Source organism: Salvelinus namaycush, unplaced genomic scaffold, assembly GCF_016432855.1.
Source record: "Salvelinus namaycush isolate Seneca unplaced genomic scaffold, SaNama_1.0 Scaffold551, whole genome shotgun sequence".
Lineage (NCBI taxonomy): Eukaryota > Metazoa > Chordata > Actinopteri > Salmoniformes > Salmonidae > Salvelinus > Salvelinus namaycush.
The window spans coordinates 14,038-37,050 of record NW_024061255.1 but is presented as its reverse complement, the minus strand read 5'-3'; the positions used below and the strand labels follow the sequence as shown (position 1 = coordinate 37,050).

The 23,013-nt window shown below is 43.5% G+C and overlaps 1 protein-coding gene and 2 pseudogenes across 1 annotated transcript; all 3 read right to left on the bottom strand.

The window, feature by feature from the left end:
• Window positions 1–149: 149 nt before the first annotated feature.
• On the bottom strand, window positions 150–12,543 carry LOC120041831 (band 3 anion exchange protein-like). Its single transcript, XM_038986687.1, has 20 exons — window positions 12,364–12,543; window positions 8,652–8,738; window positions 8,454–8,509; window positions 7,792–7,895; window positions 7,631–7,677; window positions 7,360–7,525; window positions 6,954–7,162; window positions 6,757–6,799; window positions 6,207–6,391; window positions 5,841–6,048; window positions 5,395–5,598; window positions 5,106–5,254; window positions 4,696–4,890; window positions 3,458–3,703; window positions 3,162–3,251; window positions 2,848–3,014; window positions 2,525–2,766; window positions 2,201–2,370; window positions 1,548–1,721; window positions 150–1,159 (listed from the first exon to the last, which is right to left on the bottom strand). Exons 2-20 carry the CDS (start codon window positions 8,676–8,678, stop codon window positions 1,082–1,084), a joined length of 2,760 nt encoding a protein of 919 aa, XP_038842615.1. The 5' UTR covers window positions 8,679–8,738; window positions 12,364–12,543; the 3' UTR covers window positions 150–1,081.
• A 3,632-nt stretch (window positions 12,544–16,175) lies between these two features.
• On the bottom strand, window positions 16,176–18,283 carry LOC120041829 (annotated as a pseudogene).
• A 275-nt stretch (window positions 18,284–18,558) lies between these two features.
• Window positions 18,559–21,609, bottom strand: LOC120041830 (annotated as a pseudogene).
• Between the last annotated feature and the right edge of the window lie 1,404 nt (window positions 21,610–23,013).

Here is a 23,013-nt window from a genome sequence, read left to right as displayed (position 1 = left end):
GACAGCCAGATCCATTGGAAACAAATGACTTTCCAATGAGCGCACAGCCTTGTTAAACCGCGTTGGAGTGGCGCCCTTCTCAGTGCTCCTGTGGACCGGCACTGTCAGCCCTCCTACCATTGATGAATAAAGTGATGGAATGTCTCAAATTAAGAAATTAAAGGGTTTAAAATGTCTTTAATTGGTTGGGTGAAAATCAAAACAACAGTTGTACAGTGATTCAAACACACATCAACATACAATAAACCAAATATACAGCTGTCCCTTTACACCTGTCCCTGATCAATGAAAAAATGGTGCAATAGGCCTAGAGTCCGATCTTTTTGCTGTGATTCATATGTCATATTTACACATTTCTCTCCCACGTCATCATTATATTGTTACAATTCATTCAGTGATTAATCGATAATTTTCCTATATGTATCCCTCACCTTTGCAATCCCGAAAGCATTACATCCTGAAGTAAATATGTATTTAGGTATAAGAACTGAATGAGTGACACCACTGGACACCCAACAATAGAACTAAGATGATTTGAACTCCATACTCACACTTTAGCTTGCAACTAAACAAAACAGCAAGAACAAAAGGTAATCTACATAAGACTTTCATTCAATAAGCACACAATGTAGCATAAAACCAAACTGTAACAAAGGAGAGTAATGTAACTAGGGTATAAAATAGGCTACAGAACCAAAGCTAAAATAACAGTCCCATAGAAAAGCTTATAATATTGCATTTATCTATTTATCTGCCTAATACTGATGGGATTATATTTTTGGCATTATTTGGGTATTTGAGAGATAAATGTTAATTGTCATATTAATAGTATAGAATATTAGGCTACCTGTCATTAAAAATGTTTGAATGCTTACCCGAGACCTTCATTTTAGCTTGGCACACAAACATACCCAATTGCAATGAGGTTTCAGGACAGTTGGCTAAAAATACATTTTCCTAAAGAATATTTTTTGATGCCACATACTAATAAATGTGTTAGACACCGGTCCCTATTAAAGCATTGCTTGAGTTTACTGGATCCTCGCAGCGAGTTGAGAAGTGAAAGGTCGTGTCCAGGTGTTCATGGCAACGGGGACTCGTTGTACATATCCTCTCCTGGCTCCTCTTCGAACTTCACCTTGCCGTCAGAGGCATCCAGCTACAACAGGTCACACAGTCTCATTAGAGAAACACACACAGTTTAGTTGAGTCACACTGATTTATTAGAGGCAGAATATATTCTAGACCTCCTGAAATGATTTGAAAGATAGCATTTCCAATAGAAATGAAACTGAACCCAATATGTAGAAAATGAATAGCTATACTGACATTCTATTGATCAACAGCTGAATGGGTATTTTGAAAATGTTCTCTGCAGATTCCATCAGGTCCATACTGTTCTCATGTGTATGTGATTTAGCTAAATCTTCTGACCACTCATCGGCATGACAACATAAGGTACTGACCTGGGACCAGGCTCCTACCCAAAACATATGCATGTGTTGTGATTGTAGTTAACCACATTAAAACATTTGTGTGCCACTTACACATTTCATTTCCTTGTCAGTGAAGAGTGTTCCAGTGATGGCCATGCGCAGGGGGATGGTGAGGATGAGGACAAAGGGCAGAGCCAGGGAGAAGGCACTCATCTTCACCATCCAGAGAGCTCCCAAACACACCATCTGGATCAGAGTGAACAAGTGCATCTTCATAGTAGTTACCTGCAGTAAGGAGATGAGAGAAGGAGGGTTAAGACAGGGGCAACACATTGGATATATACTTATGTTTACCAGGGGCATAACTTTCACTGGGGACGGGCACATTCTGAAATAGCATTTTTGTCCCCCCCAGTTTTATCTTTAGAATGTGATACAAAACAAGGCAATTGTGTGCTTTAGGACCATGTGGCTGCCTCCGAGTGGTCGGGTAGGCTGTTTGGAGTTTTTATCGGATTGTATAAAAATTCAATACAAAATGATGTCTCCCCCCACTTCTAAAACCAAAGTTGCGCTCCTGATATTTACTATGGTGTAAAACTTGTAAGTGCAAAAGTAATTTATGATTTTTCAGATAATTACGTTGTGATTGCCACAGTGTGTTATTGTGTAGGAATTGTCTGGTATGTTTCATAAATTAAATAATGATATAAAACGAGGAAACAGAAAGGAGGACAATTGGGGGGTGGAGAGAGGCAGCATACCCTTTGTGCGTAGGCGTCAGCAGGATAGTATTTCCTGGGTACAATAAGCAGAAGCATTCGGTCCCACATCTGGATCCCACTGAGTGAGGTTATACCCATGTAGAGGAAGATTCCAAACAGAGCCGTCATGGGAATCATCTTCAGGATAGGCTCCAAGAGAATGGACACACCTGGGAATAGCAGGAACAACAAACATTTCTCAGACATTTTTAGGAGCTCAACAAAGGACTGTGCTTACCTTTTCTTTAGACACCCAGTGTTCTGTCTGTTCGTCGGGATCGACTGCATCAGCTAAATCTCAGTAGCCTATATGGTAGCACTTACCGACCATGGCGGCCACAAGCATGCCGCTGATCCTTTGCTCCAGCACCTTCTCGATCTCAGGCTTGGGTCCCTTGCTCATGACAGTGAGGGCGTTGGCATGGGTGACAGAACGCACGGTGGCGGCACTCAGCCAGGGCACCCCAAACAGGGAGGCGATGGCACCCATGGTGACCAGGATGAGCAGGTCCAGATGGAAACCAGAGCCCTTCACCATCTTCCTCTCTGGTTTGCTCACAATCAGCCTAGAAAGGTCATAGGTCAAACAATGTTAGGAGGCTTGGTGATTGTGGAGGGACTATGGACATGAAGACAATTTTACTAACGTAGTGATCTGGGATTCGAGGAAGATGAGGATGAAGACCAGCAGGGCTGGCACGCAACACGCGCCCATCATCCAGGCAGGGAAAGGCTTCTTCTCTCCCAGGGGGTTGATGAACCAGCCTCTGGCATTGGGGTTGGACACCATAAGACCCTTGGGCACCACAAGTTTCTGCCAGGGGACACACAAAATACATATGCTGTATTTAATCTATTACTAGATATCCCTTTTTACATGAAACAGTTTAAGGATAGAGTAATATGTTATCCACCGAGATCACCTTTTAGTCAAGACAACACAAACCTATAAATCACTAACCTGAGTGTAGGCATCCTCAATGGTGATATCCACAGCGATCATGAAGAAAATGGCAATTGGAACACCAAAATCTCCAATCATCCGACGAATCTGGTGATAGGGAAAACATATGAAGTGAAGGCTATCACACACAGAACACAGAGGGGGCTCTCCAGCCCTAAAAGACCCTATCCTGATTCATCTCTCTTCAATACTGTTCAGCACTAACATACTGTGTAAGCACCAGGTTGTTAAAAGTTCGCTTTGCTCACAGACATACAGTTGTCATCACTGTTGAAAACAGCTGTAGCTCTTACCGGTCCAGGGAGGAAGTGGCCATTTTTGAACTGACGGAGGAAGTATGCGATGAAGAAACACCCGAACATAAGACACATGGAAAGCAGGGCGGTGTTGGGGTAGGCCCTCTCATGTACGACCTCGTGCACTGTCGTGTTGCCATCATCATGATACTCTATGTGCTCCTTGACCACCGGGTGGAAAGGGTTTTCCAGGGTGTCGTTCAAGTGATCATAGTTCAGAACCAGAGGGTGAGCTTTGAAGATCTGAATAACAAGAGAAGAAAAGTAGGTATGTAGATTAATTAGCAGCGGAGGACAGGAGGGGTGTGAAGGAAAGGAGAAAGACAGGTTTTATTTCTGTATTTACAGTTGAGGTATAAAAAAGTGCTTAGGATGGTGGATGGATGTAAATGTTGGGATGTGTTGTGTCCTCCTCCCAGAGCGCTAAGAACCTTGGCGTGATCCTGGACAACACCCTGTCGTTCTCAACTAACATCAAGGCGGTGGCCCGTTCCTGTAGGTTCATGCTCTACAACATCTGCAGAGTACGACCCTGCCTCACACAGGAAGCGGCGCAGGTCCTAATCCAGGCACTTGTCATCTCCCGCCTGGATTACTGCAACTCGCTGTTGGCTGGGCTCCCTGCCTGTGCCATTAAACCCCTACAACTCATCCAGAACGCCGCAGCCCGTCTGGTGTTCAACCTTCCCAAGTTCTCTCACGTCACCCCGCTCCTCCGCTCTCTCCACTGGCTTCCAGTTGAAGCTCGCATCCGCTACAAGACCATGGTGCTTGCTTACGGAGCTGTGAGGGGAACGGCACCTCCGTACCTTCAGGCTCTGATCAGGCCCTACACCCAAACAAGGGCACTGCGTTCATCCACCTCTGGCCTGCTCGCCTCCCTACCTCTGAGGAAGTACAGTTCCCGCTCAGCCCAGTCAAAACTGTTCACTGCTCTGGCACCCCAATGGTGGAACAAACTCCCTCACGACGCCAGGACAGCGGAGTCAATCACCACCTTCCGGAGACACCTGAAACCCCACCTCTTTAAGGAATACCTAGGATAGGATAAAGTAATCCTTCTAACCCCCCCCCCCCCCCCCCTTAAAAGATTTAGATGCACTATTGTAAAGTGGCTGTTCCACTGGATATCATAAGGTGAATGCACCAATTTGTAAGTCGCTCTGGATAAGAGCGTCTGCTAAATGACTTAAATGGATGGATGTGAGGAGATGAGGTGGAGTAATGTGTGGTACCTTGCCGAGCTTGCTGAAGGTCTCGTAGATGAAGATGAGGGAGATGAGGATGGAGAAGATCTCCTGCGTGAAGCGGGAGATGAATTTGACCAGGAAGCTGCCCTCCACGGCCACGATAACCACCACGATGATCACCAGCCACAGGCCTACCCAGATACGGCCCACAATGTACTCAATCTCCTGGGACTTGCAGAACTAGACAATGGGATTTATAAAAAATAAGTTGTTTATGTTAATGATGTACTTGCATTGTAACTTTGAAATTCCTAGTTATCATAATAGCCAATGCAAATCATGTCTAATAGGATTGACATCCTGAGGACATGAAGCAGTGATGGCTCAGCATACTGTCATCAGGGGTTAGAGCTAGGGCTCACTGAGCTGTTATGTGAAAGTTCTATGATACATACCGCAAAGAAGGCCTCCTCAAACACCAGCAGTGGTCCAGAGAAGCCGATGACCAATGTAGGCTGGGCTGCGATGAAGGCGAAGATGATGCCCTGGACGCAGGTGGAGATCATCAGCTCAGACACGCCCATCATGTGCTCCGTCTTATCGGCTGGAGGCAGAGGTCAGGAGGATGAAGGGCATGATTATAACCGCTGTTATGTAGGCCTACCAACAAATCCTATATAGAGTCAGTCAGTGCTCCTGTCCTCTATGATACTAGGTGGGTCCCTCCTTCAGACATGAACTCACCCAGCAGGCCTCCGAAGGTGATGGCAGGGGACAGGGCAGCGAAGTAGATGAAGATGACAGCAGCCAGGACCTGGGGGTCAAGGGCGTCTGTGAAGTCACTGATGTAATGGCGGTACCGCCGCTTCATGTCCTTTATCATCCCGCCGAAGGGAATGCCTGTCCGGGCCAGTGGGTCTTCTCTTGGCTCCTCATCGGCCTCATCAGCTGGATACAAAAACAAAACAAATAATGACTCAAAATGAGCACAGACAGAGCAAGTGTTTTGGATGGGTTTAGACTAGAATCTCCAGAATCTCTGTATTTTCTAAACATCAATTTTATTTGGAAAATCATATTAGAAGGAAATGTAGGCCAAATGTAAACAATCCCTAATTTGGAAATTGAATTAACAAGTTATATGTAGATTTAGATTAGTTGTAACTACAGGGTTAGTCTGTGTGACTGACCTTTGGCCCCGCCACCAAATATGATTCGGGTGTCAGAGGGGCGGAGTCTGTCCTTCAGCATCTTCTTCTGGAAGTCAATGATTGGCTGGAGCATGCGCTCGTCCTGGATCTCAGTGGGCGGGATGACGATGCTGCAGTCCATGAAATCAGCGATGGCATTGGTCAATTCCTTGTTAGTCTGGGCTAGGTAAGCCTCCAGACTAAAGACCTGTAGGACCGGAGACGTGGGGAGAGCATGGTTAGCTATTGTAAAACACTGAAAAGATTCATCTAGATACTATGAAGCATCTCCTCATTCTTCCACTCTCCCCTTGCGCTCCTTGGCCTTAATAAGTCCCATCCCTCTTTCCACTCCTATTTTCTCACCCAGTCAGCCATAAGGGCAGCCATGGCACGGCCACTCTCATGGTAATCCACTCCTCCCTGGCTGGGGCCCACCAGCACAAAGACGAAGCGCACCGGCACAGGGGCCTCCAGGGCCCCCTCTATCACCACAGAGTCCCCCAGCCTGACGAAGGCCACGGCAGGCTTCTCCAGGGAGTCCATCACCCCTGGAACAAACACACACACATAGAGCTTAGATTACAGTCTCCATATTCTTTAGAATAAATGGTTGAATAGGCAAATCAGGCAGAGTATCCAGTTGGGCTCCTGTGTGGCGCAGCGGTCTAAGGCACTGTATCTCAGTACTAGAGGTGTCACTACAGACACCCTGGTTCGATTCCAGGAGGTATCACAACCGGCCGTGATTGGGAGTCCCATAGGGCGGCACACAATTGGCCCAGCGTCGTCTGGGTTTGGCCGGTGTAGGCCGCCATTGTAAATAAGAATTTGTTCTTTACTGACTTGCCTAGTTAAATAAAATAAATATAAAAAGTTGGTGGTGAGTTGTATTTCACTTTCACACACGACTTACCTGAGAGGACAATGGAGGCTTCCACGCTATCAGTTGTATCTCTCTGAAAAGCGAAGGGAGGAAGGTCAGTTGGTGAGATATTGGGAGAGAAAGATAGATTTATCAAAGAAAGAGGAAGAGAGGTTGAATGAAGTCATGAAGTGCTGGAATGATATGTAGATTTAGCGGTGGGATATAGATCCTAAGCCTAGTGTTACCTGCTTGGTGACAGAGAAGGTCTGCATCTCGATGTCTCCTCCCAGGGATCGAGCTCCAGCTCCCTCAGACTGACTGCGTCTCTGCAGTAGAGCCCTCAGCAGGCCATCTCTATCAGTGGCACGGATCTCACCCTTGCTCTGCAATTCATCCACAACCTTCTCAGCCACAGCAGACAGACTGCTGGCCTGCAGGTCCAGAATGATCGCACCTGAACACACAGACAGAGTTTTGGGATAGGTCAAACATGGCCTGTTGCTGCCTGCCATCTATTGTTGGAAATACGGTTTCATATGGTGGCTCTGTGAAAAGATTCATTTGCTAATAACCTCATGAAATTATCCAGCTTATGTCAAGAAATTATTATAGATTGGGTGATAAACACAGTGAATTTGTTCAGATAGTCACCTGTGCTCATGATCTTGCGAAGCTGGATCAGACTCTTAAAGGTGAGGTACGAGACGTGGGAGGGGCCCCACTTGCCCGTTGCTGGGTTCAAATTCTCCTCATAGCCCACCCAGCGGCCAGTCTCCTGCCAGCTGCTGCCCATGAGCTCATTCAGCTCTACATAGGCCTGAGACACACACACACAACATCATGCTCAGGTTCAAAATGGCAACTTCCTTGTCAATATACTAGGTATCCGTTTATTTGAAGCTATACCCCAAATGGGGCTTACCTGAGCATCTCCTCTGGTGTTGGCATTGGTGTTCAGGTTCAGATAGGCTGAAATACAGAGAGGTAGTGTTCAGTTCTAGCACTCCATTGGAGGTGTACTTGTGTAGGAGAGACATACAGAGGGGAGTAGAGAGAATGTGTTGATGAGCGTTTAGTGCTCACCCTCTGGGTCGGTGTGAATGACGATGCTCTGGATGGCCTGGTCGCTGTCCTCTTCCTGCCTGCTCTGCTCCAGGTCATAGTTGCCACTGTGGCCCGGTGGGGTCCTGGGGAGGGAGGGGGAGGGGGGAGAACCAGGTTAGTGAGGGGGGGCACGGGACGCAGGTGTGCTGCTCCTCAACACCTGTCCATGTCTCACCAGATCTTACAGACAACAGGCCAGGTTGTGTTCCTTTCTTTCATGAAGTACCTGCAGCTCCTGGTGTATAGTGTTCTGGCCAAAAGGGGCAGCAAAAGCCTGTATGACGTCTGTATATTCTGTAGCCTCAGAATCATTCGCTGGTTGTGTTACCAGAGATTGGTGACTTCAGTGAGAGACTTGGGCAAGCTCTGCATTATCAGTCCTGCCTTCTCAGATAAGGACGTCATGCTGGTTTAGACCAGTGGGGGGTGATGTTGTATAATCATTTACAGTAGGCCTACTTCTGATCACTCTCACTGACAATCTAGACAACCACTTGATGTAGCTGCATTCACAAAATCTTGTTTTAGACTCTTTCACCCATTCATTTAATTCCTTCTAATATTGTTCAGGTTGGACTTTTTGTATGAGGAAATGCTAATTAGACTTAAAAAATGAACTTTTAAGAGGGGAGAGCACTCACGGTCTGATCGGAGATGGGAAAGCAGAGTCACTCTCCTCCTCATAGGACATGACATCCTGGATGGAATCAGAGAGAGAGAGAGAGGGGGGGGGTCAAAGTAAAAGATGTAAATAAAATGTTACAAATACTTTGAATTGACAACTCATATTTCCCCATCCCATTTACTGCATTATTGCAATAAAAATGTGTTTTATCCACCTCTCCAAAAGACAGATCGTTCTCCATTGGAGTGTGTCAGTGCTTGCTTCGTCTGTCCTTAAACTTTCAGTAACGTTTGTGCATACCCTGTAATGTGAATGCACATTGACATAAATTAATAAACACAAACACACTAGAATTAGACACATGAAATACAGACATGCATTTGACCTTTATTTTACCATTGAAATGAACAATCTCTTACAAGAGAGACCTGGCCAAAAAAGCAAAACACTACAGTTTCAAAAAATAAATGTACACATTGAGCAACAACATGGTTTAGGGAAGTGTCGTGCAACTAAGGGTCAAAACACTGACAGCCCCTCACTTCATTTTATATCATAGTGTTTACCCTTGCTTTAAACAAATTTAAATGTAGGAGCTCTTGTAATTTCCAGGACTAGTTGAAGCTTGTTCCAAATGGAAGGGCCAGAGAACCCTCCCCAGATTTTGTGTTAAATGCTCTACAACAAAGCTTTCTTAGTGTCCAACAAGCTTTCTCTACCCTTAACCTTGTTCTGAACACCTCCAAAACAAAGGTAATGTGGTTTGGTAAGAAGAATGCCCCTCTTCCCACAGGTGTGATTACAACCTCTGAGGGTTTAGAGCTTGAGGTAGTCACCTCATAGAAGTACTTGGGAATATGGCTAGACGGTGCACTGTCCTTTTCTCAGCACATATCAAAGCTGCAGGCTAAAGTTAAATCTAGACTTGGTTTCCTCTATCGTAATCGCTCCTCTTTCACCCCAGCTGCCATACTAACCCTGATTCAGATGACCATCCTACCCAAGCTAGATTACGGAGACATAATTTGTAGATCGGCAGGTAAGGGTGCTCTCGAGCGGCTAGATGTTCTTTACCATTCGGCCATCAGATTTGCCACCAATGCTCCTTATAGGACACATCACTGCACTCTATACTCCTCTGTAAACTGGTCATCTCTGTATACCCGTTGCAAGACCCACTAGTTGATGCTTATTTATAAAACCCTCTTAGGCCTCACTCCCCCCTATCTGAGATATCTACTGCAGCCCTCATTCTCCACATACAACACCCGTTCTGCCAGTCCACATTCTGTTAAAGATCCCCAAAGCACACACATCCCTGGGTCGCTCCTCTTCTCAGTTCGCTGCAGCTAGCGACTGGAACGAGCTGAAACACTCAAACTGGACCGTTATCTCAATCTCTTCATTCAAAGACTCAATCATGAACACTCTTACAGACAGTTGTAGCTGCTTTGTGTGATGTATTGTTGTTTCTACCTTCTTGACCTTTGTGCTGTTGACTTTACCCAATAATGTTTCTACCATGTTTTTGTACTGCTACCATGTTGTGTTGCTACCATGTTGTTGTCATGTTATGTTGCTACCATGTTGTTGTTATGTTGCTACAATGCTGTGTTGTCATGTTTTGCTGCCTTGTTATGTTGTTGTCTTAGGTCTCTCTTTATGTAGGGTTGTGTCTCTCTTGTTGTGATGTGTGTTTTGTCCTATATTTCTATTGTATTTTTTTATTTTATCCCAGGCCCCCGTCCCCGCAGGAGGCCTTTTGCCTTTTGGTAGGCCGTCATTGTAAATAAGAATTTGTTCTTAACTGACTTGCCTAGTTAAATAAAATTAGAAATTAAAAAGCAATGAACCTTTTTCCTCTAGCTCTGTACGGGCCTAAGGCACAGTCAACAATGCACATGTGAGCGCAGGCGATAGTTGTCATTTTTCTGCTGGACAATGTAGGTACACAGGTGAAAAGGGAGCTGTCTCAGTATGGCCTTATAAATATAAACATACCAATGACTTAGTCTCCGAAGAGCTAAGGAATGCCAGCCCGCTCTCATATAGAGGGGGGATATTAGGGGATTCCCTTTAATGTCACAAGCAATGGTTCAACAGTGACATCGAATAAGACCTTGCTCTAGTCTAGACCTCTCAGCTCTATCTTGACCATTTTGGGGGAGGGGGAGGGGCTTATGGCCCTGGGCCTGAAGAGTAATTCTGGGAATACCTGAGACTCAACTGCCCCTGCATCAGTTCTATAACTGGGGTAATCTGGGGTAAACTCTGACTGGGTTAATCTGGGGTAACCTCTATTTGGGGTAATCTGGGATAAACTCTGACTGGGTTAATCTGGGGTAAACTCTGACTGGGGTATTCTGGGGTAAACTCTAATTGGGGTCATCTGGGGTAAACTCTAATTGGGGTCATCTGGGGTAAACTCTGACTGGGTTAATCTGTGGTAAACTCTAATTGGGTTAATCTGGGGTAAACTCTGACTGGGGTAATCTGTGGTAAACTCTGACTGGGTTACTCTGGGGTAAACTCTAACTGGGCTAATCTGGGGTAAACTTTATCTGGGGTAATCTGGTGTCAACTCTAAATGGACTGTTTTTGTCATGTTTTCATGGGCTACTCATACACACAGTGAACCCAAATTGGTCACAATGTGTCACAAGCCCAACCAACAGGGCATATGAACCTCTACACAAGTAAGCCTTATAAACACACTTATGACACATTTTGAGGCCCATTTAATCAAGATACCACCAGCTCATGTCACAGCCCCTATGAGCTGGGCTCCTAACCATGAGTCAGCCGTTGAGACAGTGTGGCCCTTGCAGTGGTTTGAGTAGGAGACTCACAGAGTCTTATCTCTGGTTTACGCCCTCCTCAGGCCAGACAGACACCCTAATGCTCTAGTCATCTATTACAGTAACTTACAATATTACAATTCATACTGTAACAACTATTTGGTACAGTAACTTGTAATTTAACAGTTCTACTCTACTCCAAAAACAGTAAAGAGAAAAAAAAGCCTGGTGGTACAATGACAGGCAATACAAATCTTTAAGTGTAAAGTGAGAAGTAGAATATTTTAATGTGTATTAACTTAAAATTGTGTCTTCATATATCTGGTTACACAATGAACATGTAGTGCTCCAAATACACATAAAACAATGTTGATTAGAAATACTATGCAAATGTGTATAACATTGGAACAACAGAGGCTGATGGACAGATAAGAAGACACTGTTCACTACCGCCAAAGTCTCTCAAACCTTGTGACCCTGAGTTTTTTAAACCTCCGTCGACCACTAAATTAAGGTGAGCGGGAAAACTTTAAAAAGTCAACTTTCTTCACATATACCATCACTAATTAAACTGATGAAGAGAAGTGTGACGTTAGCTGTTATTTGAAACATCACGGGCCACAACCAAACACTACAGACCTTAAATTGTACTATACAACTCACACATAATGTTGGTTAGATGAAGAGAAGTGTGATGTTAGCTGTTATTTGAAACATCACGGTCCACAACCAAACACTACAGACCTTAAATTGTACCATACAACTCACACATAATGCTGGTTAGATTTTACAGTCATTTTTGTACCAATTACAAACAAGAAAAAAAGCACCTGGGTCATTGTACGGTTAGTTAGCAACAGACTTATTGAGAGACTTGGGTTGTAGAAAGACAAACTCCAACTTGCAGCTATGTCATTCCAAAAATGTATTCTCACTGATAGGCATATATGATACAATTTTAGTATAAACCTCAGATACATGGAAAGTTAGATAAAGTTATCTGTCGCATGTTTCATTCAAATCCCCACCTTTTCTCACCTGTACTCCACTCAATACCACTGACCCCCAAGCCCCCTCAATGACAGATCCCCAGTAAAGGACCCCCGGCCTGGGAGGCCACACCCTTACCTGCACCAAGGTGATCCAGCCTAGTCTGTGGCAGTAGAAATAGGTTGATCGCCACGATGCTAACGTAAACGTACCCAATGATAGAGTGACCTGGGGCTGATGGAGAGGCAGAGAGAGAGAAAGAGAGAAATGGAGGGAACACCCATTTGAAAGTACGCCGGGGCAAGAAACGCTGTACTACGTTCAGCACCAAAGGGGATAGAGAGATAAGGCCTGTGTGACAGACAAACAGCCCTATCGATGTGGCCCACCTTGGGCCAGGGATATCCCAACCCTCTCTCCCCTCCGCCCTCTCTGTTTGGAATGCTGCCAAGTCAGGACACAGGGTGCCAGAGAGACCAAACCTGTATGGACCAACAGGACCAGCTTCACCCTGCATGGAGGGGAAAGGGGGTATGCAAGGGGGGCACTCTATCAGGACGTGAGCATCTTGACTTCTGACGTCCTCTTGTTTACGTACTAGGGATTCCCTTCTATGAAAGGAGGGATTCCCCCTCAAGATGACCTTGAGTGGGTTTTATTATTAAATTAAACTTTTTCCATTAAGAGCTGCCAAACCTATAAGCAGGCCTCAGTCACACTTTATTTGGATAGTCCGGATTTTCCATCAGTAGATGGTCTACAGATGGTCATACTATCAACAATCTGTTAATAAGCAACTCCTTGCTAAGATTACGGTTAGGGTTAGGGTTAGGTTAAGAATAAGGGTTAGAGTAAGGTTAGGGTTAGAGTTAAGTTTAGGGTTAGGATAATGGTTAAGGTTAGGGTTAGAGCTAGGGTTAGTAGATAGTTAGTTGAAATGTTACTGATAGTCTGTAGATAATCCGTATAGCATCTACAAATGGACTATCCAAATAAAGTGTTACCCAGGCCCCCACTGACACATGCCATACTGTATGACCTACTGTAACTCCCCCATCACCCTGTGGCTTAATGTTCAGACCATCTGATCAACCTTGATCCATTTAGGGCCTTGATTGGGTCTTGTTTTTCAAACACTAGAAACTCATGACAGCAACATACAATGAAACAAGTAAATATATCTTGTGTATCCAAATACAGAGAGCCTGATGGTGGGGGTCTGTGGGTGACCTGTAACATACCTCTATCAGACAGGAGAGGGTCATCCATCCGGACTTTTAATGAGATGAACAGAGATTGAAATATTTAACTCTATTTCCATTTGCTCTGATTCTACAAAACACACAACATACTGTATCTGTATTTGTATCTGAATACCTGTATGAACGATCTCTCCAGCTTTGCGTGAGGAACTTTCTCTATTTTGTGCACCTCCTGTAAGGGAAATAACAAAATGTTTATACTACTGTAAATGCTGGCCCTTGTAATTGAAAAACCGTAAAGCCCGGTATGAAATACATTTTTATTAACTGGCTCAATGCTTGTTGGATCTTTCTTTTTTTTGGCGAGGTAACTTTGAGGAAATCAATAACATCCCCTGTTACCACTCAACAACTATTGTTACTTTAAACGCAAATGTTATTGATGCACCACCACCATTCTTGCCAGTAGTCAATTAATACTGAATCAATCTGTGAAAAGCATGAATTGGAAATGAGAAATATGACAGTGTGTTCATCCATGCTCATGACAGAGGGGTTACTAGATAAGCAGTGGACCACACCCATGTGTTTACTTTAGAGCAGGGGTACTCATCTCTTACCCTATGAGGTCCGGAGCCTGATGGTTTTCGGTTCTACCTGATAATTAATTGCACCCACCTGGTGTCCCAGGTCTAAATCGGTCCCTTATTAGAGGGGAACAATGAAAAAATGGAGTGGAACTGTCTTCAAGGCTTCAAGTTGAATTTCAGGGCTCTAGATGTTCACTGCACTTGGGCTTTTGCATTCACTATTTTTCCCCATTTACTATAGCGCCTATGCTATTTCCCATTCAATTTATGGCACCTGTCTCAGAGCTAAATGGTATTGTAATGTACTCATTGTGAACATGTGATCTGATCAGCCTTTTATGTTATGTATATGTAAATTAAATGTTATAAGCAGGAACTGAAGCATTCTGGGAATGATAATAGTGTGTCTTGTTGAGGGAGTATCAAAGGTATTGAATTACTGAGAAAACAATAAATAATAGGACAAATCAAAAGGGGAGAAGCCTGAGAGAGAGAGAGAGAGAGAGAGAGAGAGACGGACAGGGATAGAGAAAATAGCGATTTTGCTGTGCCACAGGGCAGTTATCATTAATAGTGGAGGTCCATCTGCTGTGTCCATATGCCTCTGTACTGTACCTCTTTAGCATTATCGTATGTAATATGCAGAACATAGATGAGGACATAATTCTCTTGGGATTGTTTGTCTTGGGAGTCATGGTGTCCTTGGTTCAATCCCCACAAGGAACAATGTATTCCCGGCCATTAGCTACAATATTGACAAACTAAAGAGGCTGTTGGTTGCATCCTTCTTGTGACATAGTCACTTACCAGCTTCATAATTGATCGAAACCGATGCAGGAGGGAATCTCCTCTAACAAATCATATGACAAACCAATAACACCATAAAAAATCATACTTCACAGAGTTGAGAAATTACTGTTGACTGGTATGGAGGGGTCTCTTGCAAAAATTATCATGGCAACCCAATCATGTATGAATTACACAATGCTAATTTTGAATGCTTCAATTCATAAAGTTCTGATGGGGGAATTGTGTGGCACAAAATGGGCGGCAGAGACGGTGACAGTACTATGGAGCTCATAGACTGAGACGATAGGCTCTATCAGGCATAGAGCAAGCAGGCTTGCATGAATTATCACTCCTTACCAGAGCCTGTACCCTGGACCCACCTAGCCAGTGTCAGCCACTTACCACCCAAGGAGCAGAAACTCATAAAGGGCCAAAGTGCAAAACCATCAACCAAGCAAAAGGAATTCAACAGACAGTACACAACGCAGAACATACTGTAGAAGTTAGATACATGTGAAAACTAATTCAGCAAATATCACTTCACAGAATAGGACTTTTTAACGCTGAGTTGAGTATGGCAAGTAATAGAAAACTGTAGGCAAAGGATTTTGCCTGTGTCACCCTCTAGTGTACAAATGTGCCTCAGTGAAAACAAGTGTGTGTATGGGTTGCGGTCTCCTCCTTCCTCCTGTGTTGCCAGTAAAGCCTGGGTTCTGAACATGACAACAATTAGGAAGAAAACAAACATTGTCATTTTATTTTGAGATTGAAGTCCTCTCAGTGGGTATCAAACATTGTCATTTTATTTTGAGATTGAAGTCCTCTCAGTGGGTATCAAACATTGTCATTTTATTTTGAGATTGAAGTCCTCTCAGTGGGTATCAAACATTGTCATTTTATTTTGAGATTGAAGTCCTCCCAGTGGGTATCAAACATTGTCATCAGCAATCAATAACAGTATTCAGCGATGATAATTCAAACGGCGTGTGATGAACATGGGCTGATGTCTCGTTAGTGTAGCAGACAGACCAGTGGGTGGTGGCCTTCATTACCATAACTAGCAATTCATCTACTCAACTGACCACTTCTACTTAAAGCTAATTGCAAAGCATCAGTTGCAATATGGGAGATCAATACACAGTAACACAACGCGAGACAGGCTTCAGCAGCTCAAATTGATCGTTTATCTGGCTGATGATGGTGCTGTAAACAGATAGGCATAGAAGATCTGGAATAAGGAAGTTCCACCCAACCAGACTTCACATGTCCTCCCTTTCTCTGATCCCATAACATAGGAGCTGCCAGGACTGGGTTCATCATACTATAAACCTTTCAGCTTTGGGCTACAGTAATCATATAAGTCCTGGAACACTGCAATGGGAGCAGAGAGAGAGAAGGAACAGAAAGGAGTCTCTGCTGTGTGAGTGGTGACAGACAGCAGCATTGGTCTGAGTGATAACTGTTGGAGGATGGAGGGAACTGAGATCTACAGGATGACACAAGGTGAGCGATTTCTGGTCCACTTTTCCACTTGCTTGCCATCATAGGTGTTCTGGAGAGCGTCCCTGACCTGAAGGGGCATACACATTGTTGAGACCATTTGTGTCAATTTCAAAACATTTGTGTCAATTTCAGTGATGTAAACAAACTGTCTGAAGTTGACAGTTCTGCAACTTCAGAGGAGAAAGCTTCCTTTACTCACATCCTTTTCCATGGGGAAGCCACCTGTTTCCAGCTTGGAGAAGACCAGCTCCCCGTTGATCTCCAACTCAAAGCTGCCTGCAGAAACAACAGCATCACACTTCTCTTCAAAACAAATGTAGGTTTAACCTTGATGGACACATACACAAAACAGGTATGAAAACTGGTATTTTACCAAAAAGAATAGGTAAATATTACAACATATATTACAACAATACATTTCACTGTAGCCACTGTGCTTCTACATCTGCATTGCTTGCTCTTTGGGGATTTAGGCTGGGTTTCTGTATAGCACTTTGTGACAACAGCTGATGTAAAAATGGCTTTATAAAATAAATGTGATTGATTGGTTATCCAGCTGACCTTTTCGTCCTACAAAGCCTGACACCTCCGCCTCAGGAAACTCCACAGCGACAGCCTGCTGAAGTTTCTTGTAGCGGGGTTCGTACCCTCATTGGCCACTGAAACAGTGATAGAAAACCAAAACTGTGATGAATAATTAAAACGGCATAAAAACATACAACATACAGACTCAACCTGAGTGTTAAAAGGTATGGCAGTTGCCATATTTCCATAGTTTGCATAATGGAAATGTTCCATGACTTCCAGTTTCCGGCCTCTTTGTTAAACAAACGCATCCTCCCAGATATAAATGAATATAAACCTACCAGTACTCCACTCTGATCTGCACCACACCCATGGCTTTTGACCCAGATTCTTCTTCTCACTCCTTTCTTCTTGATTGTGCTTCGCTGATGTAAAGGTGTTTTGCTGAGGTTGGAGGAGTAAGAAACCTCAATATGAAAATACAATAGCAGCAATCGTAACCTGCCTCCTTAGTTATAAGTAAGTCTAATAGGGTATATTGGATTACACGTTTACTGTCCCAGGTAGGGTTGGGCCAGTGATCAACTGAAACAGGCAAGTTACTACATGATAGTTAACTGTCTTTTCATGTAAACAATAAAATATTGCAAAAACAAAAACCATTGACAATCGAGACACCAAAGGCTCATCATCCTGAGTTATTTGAAGTTTCTATCATTTTCTATAGTAATGGATAAGTTCTAGAAAAACATTGAAACGTGTATTGAGACAATAATATAGCTGGGCAGGGTATTGGATTCCATGTCAAGACCATAACATGCAGGAACAACACCTCCACAAAATGTCATATCTGAGGATCTATTCCTACTCAGAATGAGTTGGAAGCATTTCAGTTAACAGAAGTACATAGCTAGCTTGATGGCAGTGGTATTTTGAGCTGAACACCAGTTAATTCAGGAAGAAAACTGAAATGTAAATTCCAATTGCCCTGAACATCTATTCAATGTGGAATTATAATTTCAGTTTACTTCCTGAATCTAATTAATTAAAATTGACCGCAAACACATTCAATACAGGAAGAAAAACTCGGACACACTTTACTGTAGCCAGTCAACAGGGTTTGATCAATGCAAACGTACCAAGATGCTTCTTGCTCCAAAGGCTTTTCTCTTCCTACTGCAGTTGTCATGGCTGGCTGTGTTGACATTACAGCGTGGGTGTAGCCTACAGCTGTTCCCCCTATAGAATGATCACATGACAGTGGCATTCGATGTCTGAATGTGAGCCTCAACAAGAGAGTAATTACTGAGACCTGAGTAACACACCTGAGGTGCTATGTTGCCATGGGGACGTACTGTATGGAGAGTTCAGACCTGTGAATGAGCCAATACTCTAATAATATGGTAATATGTTGTCACATAGCCCTTTAGAACGGACATGTTCTCCATTCTAATGGAGTTGAGTAGTTATTACAGAAGTGAAACAAAGAAAAGAAAAAACATGTTAAGTAGTTTTGAGCATGACAAGTTAAGACAATACTAACATATTTATACAGTTAAATAATCCATAACTTTATTTTGTGATAGAAGTTCTCCTAATGGGTATCATACTTGACAGCCCTGGGAAACAGAAAAAAATAGTATTCAGAGATGATTTTCAATAAACTGTGCGCATAAACAGAGGCTGATGAGGTGTCGTTAGTGATAGACAGACCAGTGAGAGAGGGCTTTCAAAACAACGAAGGATTTATCTACTTGCAAGGTCAGCTCTACTAATAGTGAAGCTGATCATATATAAAAGCCACTGAGTCAATGAAAATGCATTATCTATGATTCAGTGGCAGTATACAATTGCAAATTCACAAGAGGTTTGGCTACTACAGTGTTTCTCACGTTTCGGCTAAAGAGAACAGTTCAAAACAGAGATATAGTTCACTGTTAAAGACACTGCCTGGAATGCTCCAGGCAGATTAGCTATAAGATGGACAAAACTGAAGAAAAAAAACCCGATTACATCCAAGTTCCGACATTGAGATACACTCGTTTTAAAGATAAATAAAAGTTGTAGTGACAGAACTGAACACAAAAAAACATTAAAAGTCTAAGCTTCAACCTTGTTTAGTGTCTCCACTTTAGAACACATCTTATTAAATAAATTGACAAACATTGCATTGACAGGTTCAAGCAGCACATTCATCATCATAGTAGGGTACAGGATACAAGTTGGGAAACAGGGCTTATGATGCTTAGAGCTAGGTGATAGAATTATTTTCAGAGGGCTGAAAATAATTGAGCTCCTTCCCTTCTTACTTTTGGTACTCAATAACATTTATCTTTTACATTCATCAAAACTTTGTTTATGTCTGGCCAATGATGGTGCTGTATTATTTGAGAGGAATTAGAACAATCAGGCAGTAACTGTCTGCCAGGCAATGAGGCTTTTGGAATATAATAGGGTGCTCCCCCCAACCCGTCTGCCCCTCGATCTTACGGTCTCCTCCATTTCTCTGATCCCATAACATAGGAGCTGCCAGGACTGGGGTCATCATACTATAAACCTTTCAGCTTTGGGCTACAGTAATCATATAAGTCCTGGAACACCTCAATGGGAGCAGAGAGAGAGGGGAGAGAGAAGGCACAACAAAACCTTACAACAGGTTGTACTCTAAATCAAAGACAGTGGTCTTAGTCCAACTCTGCTAGTGTAGTTTCAACAGAGAGTTGTGTGTCACCCTCATGCCCGGTTAGTGCAAAGGCTGAGTGAGTAATGACAGTGGCAGTGATGGATGCGCACTGTCCTGTCTTCAGCATGCTGCTGTCAGGAGAGGGCAGGGTTGGAGAATAGAGGGAGAGGAGATCTACAGGATGACACAAGGCGGGCGGCTCTTGGTGATCTTCTCCACTGGCTTGCCATCATGGGCTTTCTGTATAGCGTCCATGATCTGCAGGGGGACAAGACATCTTGTGTCATTGGGGGTAGTCATTGGCAGTTGACACACACAGTGTGTCAGACACACACAGTGTGTCAGACATTAAAATGACAGCCTTGTAAGAAGTTAACAACTTACGTCGTCTTCATATGGGAAGCCGCTTGTTTCGAGCTTGGAGAAAACTACTTGCCCGTTGATCTCAATCTCAAAACTGCCTGCAGAAACAAAAGCATCAAATCAAGGAAAACAATGTAGTCTGAGAATATAGTAGAGACATACACTCACCAGCCAGTTTATTAGGTACACCACCCAGAAAATGGTTCACTTCTACAGACAGTGAGTCATGTGGCCGTGGCTAGCTGTATAAAGCAGGCAGACCGGCAGAGGCATTCAGTTGCTGTGTGATTGGATGTTAGAAGAATGGGCAAAACGAGTGACCTAAGTGACTTTGAGTGCGGTATGATCGTTGGTGCCAAGCACATCGGATCGAGCATCTCAGAAACGGCCTCCTGGGCTTTTCAACGACAACAGTGTCTAGGGTTTCCCCAGAATGTTGCAACAAACCAAAACAATCCAGTCAGCGGCAGTGCTGTGGGCAAATACAGCTCATTGATGAGAGGTCAAAGGAAAAGCTAACAGGCGGGCCACAAACAGCCAAATAACGGCCCAGTACAACAGTGGTGTGTAGAATGGCATTTTAGAACGCACATCTCATCAATCCTTGTCACGGATGGGCTGTTGCAGCAGACATCCACACCGGGTTCCACTCCTATCAGTTAAAAACAAGAAGAAACGTCTCCAGTGGGCACGCGATCGCCAACACTGGACAATTGAGAAGTGGAAAAACATCACCTGGTCCGACGAATCCCGGTTCCTGTTGCTTTATGCTGATGGCAGAGTTAGGATTTGGCGTAAGCAGCATGAGTCCATGGACCCATCCTGCCTGGTGTCAATGGTACAGGCTGATGGCGGTGGTATACCACGATCCAATCTGCAGCAACTGCATGATGCCGTCGCATCAGTGTTGACCAACATCCCTTTGGAATGTGTCCGACTTGAAGAATCAATTCCCCCAAATAATTCAGGGCGTTCTGGAGGCAAAGGGAGGGTCCGTGTGGCAGTGCGTGTGGCACTGTCATTACTCACTCAGCCTTTGCACTAACTCGGCATGAGGGTGACACACACCTCTCTAATAAACTGTCCAGTGAGTATATAGCTACACAGAAGAAAGAACATGTAACGATGTCAAAATGCTTCACATTATTAGTGTACTTATCAACACTGTACATACCTGTATTGTCTGTAGTAGGCTATGTGGAAAGGACCAACTTACCTTGCCTTCCTACGAAGCCCGACACTTCCGCTTCAGTGAATTCCGCGGTGACTAACCGCGCGAGCTCCTGATAGCGGGGCTCGTACCCTCATCCACCGCTAAAGACAACGACAAAACAAAAACATGGCTTAGTGATGAATAATTAACCCTAAAGTAGTTGGGGGGAAATGTCCAAGCAATGTCTAAAGTAAACATTCATCAACTAACGTTAGCTAGCATAAAACATAGCCCGTTTCATAATAAAAGAGCGGGCACTCTGCGCTATGAAGGTGGCTGGTTCGAGCTGCTAGTTACTGTAGCTACAGTAGCTACCTAAAACGCATGGGAGCTGCTTAAAAAAAGGGAGAATAATCCAACAAATGGAAAATAAACATACCAGTATTCGACTTTGACTTGCACACCCATGGCTGTTGAAGAAACTAGCTAGCTTGCTAGTTCCTTCTTCTCGATGAGCTGATTCAGGTTTGACCTAACGACACGATTGTGTAACACAGATGCTAAAAATGCTAACTAGCTAGCTAAAGCGTATGAGCAGAGAAATGCTTTTGGTTGGTGTAACCAGAGGTGGGAGGAGCGAGAAAAAGCAGGAAGAAAATACTACCAGGGACCTGTTCCAATACTTTTGAAATGCATCCATCCTTTCCCTTTCTTCTTCCCTTCTTTGAGATGTTTGATAATCTGTTTGAATGGCAAATACTATAGACATATAGGTGAGGTTTGGGTCGTTATTGGTGACACTGCAATGAACAATCCAACTTTGTAGCAAAAAACAATTGCAGTAGCAGTATTTTAAAACAATGGACAATTGTCTGTCCATTGCATAGTTTGCCATTTTTGTTCTAGGAATGCTGTCAAAATGAATGTTTGGTATGCAAGATTGCAGTTTTTACCTATCGGAATCAAACTGCACCAATTCATTAAGACATGCTTAACAACATGATGTATATACTGCTTCTCAGTCATGGGCAAGTCAACGTAAGATAATAACTGTACAGATGTACTGCATCAATGACAAAGGTGGGCTAGGCAGATGACAATCTCAGACGGATGAGTCATGTCATAAAGTTGGGTATTTTTCTTCCTTATCTTTTACTTTGCAAGGCATGCTGACTCAGAGGAGTGACTTGTTGATGTCTCTTTAACTGCAATAAATTGCTGGCTCCTTACTTATGCTGCATTCATAACCAAGTGGGAAAGTAGTATTTACCACATATACAACTGGTAAAAATCCAGTTGAATGGCCCTCCAACTGGTAATTACTATTGGGAAGCTCGTCTGTCATCCCTGAGCTCCAACTTCTCCCACATGCTGAACTCTGACATCACCTACTAAGGAAATTACAATTTTCGGGAAGTACATTTTTTATTTAACCTTTATTTTATCAGTGAGTCATACTGAGACCAAGGTTTATTTTACAGATTAGCCCTGAATTACACAAATTACAGAAAATACACACATCAAAATATAAATACAAAATGCAAGCAGAAAGAAAGAAAAACACGGTCATAAAAAACAAACACATTCATCAGTAATAAGGTCCTCAATCAGCTTTCTGAGTTGGCCTAGAGGCCAATTGTTCCACAATTAAGGTGCAAGAAAACTCAGTAGAGACCAAAGGAATTTCCAGAGTTAGCCATCCCTGAAACCGGGTGTGGTAGCTCGTATGTCTAAAGTTTAGTAATGATGTTAAGTACAGTGGGTATTTTTGTAAAAGAGCTTTATAAATTAAAACATAGCAATATATCAACCTACGTGACATCAAAGAGGGCCAACCAACATTCTAGTAGAGAATGCAGTGATGAGTACTAAAATTGTTGCCCGTAATAAATCGCAGTGCGCTATTATAAACTGCAACTAACAGCTTTAATGAAGTGGCAGCTGCATTTATATAGATGATGTCGCCATAGTCTAGGACCG

Coding starts and splice junctions, on each gene's coding strand:
- LOC120041831 (XM_038986687.1), bottom strand. CDS start 8,678: ATGGAGAACGATCTGTCTTTTGGAGAG. Junction 8,510..8,651: donor ACGATCTGTCTTTTGGAGAG/GTGGATAAAACA, acceptor GATTCCATCCAG/GATGTCATGTCCTATGAGGA. Junction 1,722..2,200: donor CTGACGCCTACGCACAAAGG/GTATGCTGCCTC, acceptor TCCTTACTGCAG/GTAACTACTATGAAGATGCA.